Source organism: Silurus meridionalis, chromosome 2 (assembly GCF_014805685.1).
Source record: "Silurus meridionalis isolate SWU-2019-XX chromosome 2, ASM1480568v1, whole genome shotgun sequence".
NCBI lineage: Eukaryota > Metazoa > Chordata > Actinopteri > Siluriformes > Siluridae > Silurus > Silurus meridionalis.
The window spans coordinates 29,065,930-29,074,665 of NC_060885.1; the positions used below are offsets into that span (position 1 = coordinate 29,065,930).

Genomic DNA, 8,736 nt, shown 5'->3' on the forward strand with positions numbered 1-8,736 from the left:
GTTCCTTTTGTGTTTATGCAACATATTTTCCTTGTACTTTTACAACAAAAAATACAGTATAAATACACAAATGTCTGTTCAAATGCATGAGAAACACATTTCATTTCCACTCCCTTACCATGACTAACAGCTTTACACACCCTTGGCATCCAAACATTGAGCTAAAAAAACTTGGAAATACTTTTGACAGGTGTGGAATATTAATATATACTTTATATAACTGTCAGATGACAAGTGGGCTTAAAAAATACCGACCTTTATTCTAAAACAAATATTAACCAACACATATGGCGTGAGACCTATTCAAATATTAAACATTGTGTAAGGCAGGGAGTAAACCTAAAAGCTCAATAGAAAGCTGCATTACAAATTTAACCTCAGGTGCTCTTGAAAAAGATTTCAGATTCTCAAACTTGATGCGAAAGAGAGTGCTACATTACAAACTCAATCATTTATAAGAGAGTTCTTACTGATACTGGTTCTTATTAATAGCCGATTTCTGAACTATGAAGGGTTATAACATATGATGCCATGATATTTTTTAGACTTTTTGTACATTTGTAACATTTTTAGCATTTTATGACAAATATAAAGGTTTGACAAAATTCAGACCATTAAAATATCTTGACTTGAAAGAATAGATTCAGGTTAAGTTACTCAAGACATATGTTTAGACTTTGAATGTTTGACATATTGGAGGAAGGTGAGGCTTTATGGCATGGCAGTTAATATCTAACATAACAAAAAGCCCTTAAGCAGCTGTCAGTCTCTCATTTGATTTCATTTTGATATTAAACTGTCTACTGTAGATAGTTTCTAATTGTAAGCAGAGATTAGTACAGTACTAACAAACAATTACCCATTTATCAAGTATAAAAATGTAGGCTTTAATTGCCTAGTACAACTATTAGCTATCACGTAATCATTTTTACTTTTACAGGTTAATTTGCATAAAATAAGAACTTGAAATTCTTGATCTTTGTTGTATAGTGTTTTTTCAACAAATAGATAACAATGACTCATTATTGCTTTAGTGGACCTATCTTGGATTTTTGAGCATGTTCATGCGGAAGTTTGGTGATGTATTTGTAAGTTTTAAAACAATGTTTTGATTTGTTTAACTATCTATAGTTAATATATCATTCATGCAGAGCAACTGGGTGTCTTTACTAAGGGCTAATTACTACATGACCCTGGGTTAACTGAAGAAACAAATTTGACTGGTACTTATATTAGGTGTCTACTAAACATGACCTGTTGTCTGAAATAGAATTCAGAAGGGCTCAATACATATAAAATGGCAATGTTGTGCTTGCTGTTCTACCCTTGTTTGTTAATTTTATTTGTAAATGAATGCTCTGCTTATATTTTGAAAAATTAGTAAGGCTTGGTGTACATTACATATACTGTACTTATTATATGCGGATGCTGGTAAATTCATTTTTTAATGAAAACAAGGCCAGCAGGATAGTTGAGTGTGTAAATAATAGCACCAGATGAAAAGGATGATAACATTTGCATGCAGGATGAACCTGAAATTTCAGAATAGTACCACAACATGCTAAGATTTGAATATGTATCAGCCATGATGAAATCGAGTACTCACAAACAACAAATACACATTGACTTTGCTAATATTTTCTTGATTATGTGCCATTCTTTAAATAAAATGAAAAAAAAAAAACATTTGCATGGCAGCCATGCACAAAGTGGGTTCAAAGCTAAGAATTTGACTGCCGTTTGGTAAAGTTCAGTATCTTCCTGACTATGCAGATCATGACTGAAATTGAAATTGAACTCACAGCTGACACCATTCGAAGGCTATGCTTAAAATTGTGAACAAAAACAGGGGGACTTGAAAGAGGATCCATCCGGAATGCAAAATGTGTTAGTCCCCAATACTGGTGTACTAATTGTGCCCTGAAGTAATGACGCCTAGTTTGGCTGCCATTATTAGAGATGTGATTTGAATAGAGAGGTGAATTTGTCATTAAGCAAAGCTTTAATTGAAGCTTTAAACATCAGCAAATCTATGAAACCTACAGCATGTATAACAGCATTAAAAAATAGCACATGCTTTGTTTATTTTCATGGAAAAGTTTTGGACCCCACTGAAATTGAATCACTGAATCAACCACATCGAATTCTTTTTTTTATTTATTTCCTCTCTTTTTTTTAACCTCAGTGTGACTATATTTTCTACTCCTTGACTTGATAAACAATGTAGCAGGGTTCCTCCCTCTGCATTCTACCTTAAGTCGTCAACAATTTTGTAAAACTTTATCTGGCTTAAAAGCCTTACACCTTTTTAAGTGCCTTAATTGCATCAACTACACCTGTGAGTAAATACACTCAAAAAGAGATGCTTCAGGCTAATTAACTGTCATCACAGCTAAACTGCATCCAATTTAAAAATGAGAGAGCTTTGTAATAATCCTTTGAAATCAAGCATTTAAATACGTGTACATTAGAACTATTACAATAGAATTACAAAAAAAAATTACAAAATTAAATACAAGACAATGAAAAGAACACTATTTATTTTGAATGTACCAACTCTTCTGCCTAACCTGATCAGGATGAGTCGTTAGAAATGTGAAGCTTCCGGCTCGTCACTGTCTCTACAGGACCCCCAGCAGAGAGTGGTGCACACAGGTCTTCGTAAAAAGTCATGCTAACATTGAGAGACAGATTGCAATGTTGATAACCAGTCCAATCGGTGTTGTGATCTTGTCAGGAAGAGATGTTCAGAGGGATAAACAGGTACATGTACAAATAATAGTTTTGCAGTTAATCCTTGTATAACTCTGGCGTCTTCCTGAAATAGGTGTTAACATTAAGAAGGAAATTAATACACTGCCTTCTTACATGTGATAATAATAACGATAAGACGTCTGTAAGGAAATTATTCTTCACTAGTAATGAATTGGATAAATATAAAAAACTGATAATAGGTTTGTGAATCATTTCAAATCACAAAGGATGCTGTACAAACAAAGATAAACATCACTTATGCACTGTAGATAGATATAAACAGAAACTGACCTGTAAGAGTCCAGGATATAATGGATGTGTACTGAGGCTTAGGTGAATGCAGTCATATACTTTATGAAGCAAAGGGTCATTTGACATTATTTCAGTCTGTGAGGCTGATGGGACTTTGAGTTCAAGACGAAAAAACAGCACTGACATGACAGTGGGTAAGAAAAAAACAAGTAAACCTTTGCAAACACTGGAGACTCCATTCACAGATGTTAAATAAAAAGATCACTTCAGCTTATGAACAATTTTACTCCTTGCTATCCATGTCCCAGGGTAGGTTCACATTAAAACGCATTAATGCATGTTCTGTGGATTCATCAAGAAGAGGGATTAATGATTATACCCTAAATCAAGTGTTAGGGTAAAAAGTTTTTTGAGGTATTTTGAGAAATTCTGGCGTCTGCTGAAAAAATGGACTATAATTTCTTATCTTTCCATCAAGCGTCACCCAATACGAATGGGCAGAAGACAAATATCAGCCAAACGTTTATGACCAAAATTCTAGATTTGAGTACTATGATTGTTTAACAACATAGCCTGGACTTTGACCTTTGTAGGCAATATAGCAGCCTCCGGAGGACAGATATATTTGCAAGTGAAGAGAGGAGAAAAAAAAAAGATAAAAAAAAATACCCTTTTTTACCAAATGATTTTCCTCTGGGAATTTGTATATATATATATTATAGAACATTGCTAATAAATATAAATACATTGTTATTTGTACCCACAATAAAAGAAAGAGCTCAACAGCAGCAGCTACTTAGTTTACAGGTGAACTCTATTGTTAGCGTATGTGTGTGTGTGTGTGTGTGTAATGTGATATGAACTGCTGAAGGGGTGGAGACTCAGGTGACACCTTCCCGCTTCCTCATTGTAATTCTCGCTTGTTGAACAGTGAACTCTCTAAGGTAAGCTTCCTTATTACCTTCAAGAATGGTTCACTAACTCTAGACTCGAAAGGATCATATCTGTCATATTTTTAGTGTTATGTTTTCAGTGTTACTGTTTACAGTGAGAAGACACTACTATACTAAGTGTGGTACAACACCTATAGTGCTGTGCTTGCTGCATTTCTTGTAACTATACATAGAGGTGCTTAGCATAAGAAAAAATTACTGGAAACCCAGGTAAGAAATACATAGATGTTTGTGATTTCAGTATATCTGTATATAAGAAATCTGATTAAAGAAATGTTTTATTGAATTGGGGGTTCAGATGAAATGATTCAGCACTTTTCATTAATCCTGTTTACTAAATATTTATATCTAATCCGTTTTTAGTATTTAACAAATATAACTAAAAGCTTAAAAGCTGACGCATCAGCGGAAATTCAGCAAACATGTATTAGATTATTAAAGAGAACAAAAACAAAATTAAATACATTTATTCTGTATTACTGATCAAATATATAACAGTGCAGTTTTATTGTTTGATAGTGTAACCATGGGCGTAAATTTCATTTAACAGTAGGGGGGGACAATAAATATAAAATTTTTCATGAGCGATTTTTGAAGGGGACACAAATAATACAGTCAAATTGTATTTATAAAGACACAGTGTCCTCACAGTGAAAAACTTTGCTTTTATCATTATTATTGTAGCATGGAGACTGCGTCATTATGGTTATTTTCAAAGTTTTTCTCAGGTTCAATGACAAAGCAAAACAAGTAATAAAAAAGTTTACATTTTTATTTTCAATTAATTAAGACACTTAAGAACATACTAGAAATTGATTAAACAAAAAAGAATACAGTGGGGTCAGTTCAGACGGAGCACAGTGCTCATTTAGTAAATGCACAGATAAACAATATGCTAATTGTGGCCGTAAATGTTAAATTAACATTATACAAAGTCGCCCCAAATAAAACATTGCATGGGAAACCGCTTTGGTGTGTTAGTTGCAGTGCACTATGCTACAAGCTATTGTAAATAAGCTAACGTTCACTAGATAAGTCATATTTTAATCGCTAATATAACAGATTCATGGAAAATTACATCGCTAATCAGCATTTTTGCCGCAACTAATTTATGAATGAGTCTGTATCAACTACATTAAAGAGAATCGCTTTATTTAAAGTGAATAAAATACCCCACTTAATGGAGTTGAACATTAATTGAGCCGCAGACACACACCTGACTCGTGTGTGTAGAGTAGGTTAGGAAAGCAGGCAGTGGGTCAAACCACTGTGAGGAATGGGAGGGGGGAACTCAACTGTTTGAGGGGGATGGGGGGGGGTTGGGAGAAGACATGTCCCCTCCGCCCCCCCCCGGCATTTACCCCCATGAGTGTATCTACTTAATTGTTTTGCTTTTTGATTTGTATATATTTGTACTTTGTCTCTGCTTTATATTTGCAAATCGTTCTTTGCTGCTGTATCATGGAAATTTCCCCACTTTTGGACAAATTAAGAGAAATCAAGAAAGTTTGAACAGCTGACTGGATAATGGGGATCCTGGGAAACATATTAATAGCAGACTCATATAGACAGTGAAGAGCGGTTTCCATCCTCATTCCAGGTGTCAGGAGGAACAGTCAACTAGAACAGTAGAGGTGGAGCTTCTGTAGATGGAATGTCATGTTGCAAACAGGTTGCTTCATTTAATAATGATAAATGTTGATTAGCTTGGTGGGGATTATTTCTGATTGCCTACAAATGGCAAAGCACTAATGTAAAAGGGGGTTGGAAATTCAGGTTTAGCTGGATGTGTTCTTGATGGTTATCAGGGAGGGCCAGAAGTAATAGGACCTCCTGTTAAGAGCATTCACAAACTGGATGGGTAGCTTAGTTTCAATGGGGATGCTTTCCTGGCATGATCGCTTGCATCTTTGTCACTAGCTTCCAAACCAAGAAAGCAGGTTGGCTTTGAAGAGAAACTGAGGGAGATGTGGTCTGGCCCACCAGTAGCTACCATTTACTAGTAAGCCCACTCTTTTTCATTTGTTCTTCACTGTGGAGAACATAGTGGTAGAGTGGGGCTAGAGAATATTTGTGACAAATAGACAAGCATTTTCTGTTTTTACTCTATTGTGAAAGAAAGCGAATAGCAAAACACTAGCAAGACATGATAGTAAGACATGCTAAAAAAACGTATGTACTGTATAATGTGATAATATATATAACATATTAATAGATCATAGTCTGAAAGAAACAATTTACTGCATGCTGTAGTATTTTTTTTTTTTACTTTAGTAGTAGCTAGATACAATTTCCAAATATAAAGCCATTTTTACATAATTAGCATTTTATTTGCAAAATTCAAATAATTAGCTTTCCTTTTTCCCCTTTTTCTTCATCTAGGGTTGATTCATAAATGTTTGTGTATTTATATAACAAAGCTGGAGTTTCATCCTCTTGATTTTGGAATGTCTAGGCTAATATGCCCACGCAAGTTACGTATACATAGTTGAAGAATGTAAAACTGGTTGAAGTGCAGTCTTGTTTTGTGATGGAGAGTGTGACTGGATGTGCAGATCAGTTTTTTGTGGTTAAGTTTCTTGCATGTTGATGACAACCACTTCAAGTCAGACCAAACCAAACTCAAAACAAAAAATAAGACCAGACACCACACATGTATCAGAGCCACAGAAACCATTGATGACCAAACCAAAATTACAGATCACTTAATTTTGTTTCATTTAGCTTTTGTGCACATTTAATACATTTCCTATACGTCTGCACTCCTGAAATATTTACAGCATTGCACACCATTGCATAGTTGAAAATAATTAATCGATACCTTTGACCAGTTGATTTGAAACGCACCAAGATGTAGGAAAATTGTTTTATAACAAGATATTTTTTTTTTTTAGGTATTTGGGAAAATGGTTTTCACACCCAAACAACACCAGTTTTGCCTGTTTGCCACTTGTTGGCTTGGAGGAATCTTCTCTTGCCTGTTGTTTTTTCAGTATACCTTGCCAAAATGTACACCTCAAACAATTCCTCCTTATCAGCCCAAAAGTGTAAATGTCTCTGCTACCATTATCAATACAAGCACTACAACAACAACAACAACAACAACTGCTCAGCCTAAGGAGGAAAAACCCATCCTGCTGGTGTGGTTCTTGCCTGAAAACTACCAGTGGGACTTTAATGACTGCAAAACCATATACAACATCGACGGCTGCCAATTGACTTTGGACAGAAACCTTTACAGCCAAGCGGATGCAGTCTTTGTTTTTCACAAAGCTATCAAATGGGATTTGTCCAACCTTCCACCATCCCCTCGGCCACCATTTCAAAAGTGGATCTGGTTCCATGTAGAATCGCCGACCAACACGGCAAAGATCCCAGGCTTGGAAAACCTTTTCAACCTCACTTTGAGTTACAGACGGGATGCGGATATTTCTGTGAGATATCGACTGACGGTCAGCAAAAAGCCAAACGAGAACATCGTGATTCCAAAGAAGGACAAGCTTCTCTGCTGGTTTGTGTCCAACACAGCCACCTATACAGGAGTAGGGACCAGGATGGCTTACTACAATGAATTAAAGAAGCACATCGAAGTAAAAGTTTTTGGACGCATGGCCGGACCACGCATGAGAGATGAAGAGTATTATCCCACCATGGCTTCTTGTAAATTTTACCTTGCTTTCGAAAACTCAATCCACAAAGACTACATTACAGAGAAATTAAATGGTCCTTTAGCAGTCGGGACTGTTCCTGTCGTCATGGGACCCCCGAGACAAAATTATGAAGAATTCACTCCAGGCAACGCCTTTATTCACATTGAAGACTTTCCCAATGCTGAAGCTCTGGCTAAATATCTGCTTCAGCTGGACAAAGACGAAGAAGCCTACATGCGCTACTTCGACTGGAGAAAGCATGTGACCGCGACTCCACATTTATTCTATTTAAATCAAGAGTTTATTATATATATCTGCCACGCGTGTGAATATATTGGCAGGCACAAAGAGTACAAAGCTGCCCATAACATCTACAATTGGTGGTTTTCATAAAGAAGAAATTTAGGATTGCTTTTAGATTTTTTTGACAGTCGCAGAGGTTTATGAACTTTTATTTTTTTTCCTTTAAATTTTGACTTGAAAAAATGCACCAGCCTAACCTTTTAAATGGACCTGAAAAACCCACAAGTATAACTACTAATTCATAAGAACATTATGAATGATGAAGAAACCATTATGTGGATAATGGATACAGTTCAGTGTCTCCTACACATCACACCTGGTTTAAAAAGAATCCTTAGTCCACATAAATTCTTACCAGAACTGTGAGGTTACATTTATGGTTTAGTGGCACAACTCAATTTACTCAATTTTAAAAAAAAAAAAAAAAAAAAGGAACGGTTTGGAGAGTAAAACATACAGTACAAACTTTTTTTTTTTTTTTTTTTATCTATTACTGGTAATGATTCCTGAAGCAATGAAGAAAAAAAAACTATAAGTAATATGTGATACTTATTTTTATTCAAGTGACACCGCTCATACCGATGCCACAATGTGTGCTATTAACAGATAGGAAATTATTTTAATTAAAGTCCTGTCTTCCTCATTACAGACATTATTTATTTAGCTCTTTTACACCATGATAACATTGCAGATTTTGTACAAAAATAATTATTTTACATATTAAATAAATATAGGATATTGTATATTTTGTTCAGTTTTAAAGATATTTTTGTTATTGTGTTGCTGATGTGTTTTTTTTTTGTCTTACCTCACACACACTGAGT

General features: G+C 35.1%; 1 protein-coding gene across 3 annotated transcripts; it reads left to right on the forward strand.

The window, feature by feature from the left end:
- The first annotated feature begins 3,921 nt into the window (after nt 1–3,921).
- On the forward strand, nt 3,922–8,726 carry LOC124394945 (4-galactosyl-N-acetylglucosaminide 3-alpha-L-fucosyltransferase 9-like). Of its 3 annotated transcripts, none has more exons than XM_046863476.1 (2): nt 3,922–3,950; nt 6,854–8,726. In XM_046863476.1, exon 2 carries the CDS (start codon nt 6,866–6,868, stop codon nt 8,000–8,002), a length of 1,137 nt encoding a protein of 378 aa, XP_046719432.1. In that variant the 5' UTR covers nt 3,922–3,950; nt 6,854–6,865; the 3' UTR covers nt 8,003–8,726. The 3 variants fall into 3 exon arrangements, with proteins under 3 accessions (XP_046719432.1, XP_046719416.1, XP_046719423.1); XM_046863460.1 differs by lacking the exon at nt 3,922–3,950 and adding an exon at nt 3,965–4,169; XM_046863467.1 differs by lacking the exon at nt 3,922–3,950 and adding an exon at nt 5,716–5,961.
- The last annotated feature ends 10 nt before the right edge of the window (nt 8,727–8,736 follow it).

What these genes read in the sequence shown, in the direction of transcription:
- LOC124394945 (XM_046863476.1), top strand. Translation starts at nt 6,866, where the DNA reads ATGGTTTTCACACCCAAACAACACCAGTTTTGCCTGTTTGCCACTTGT.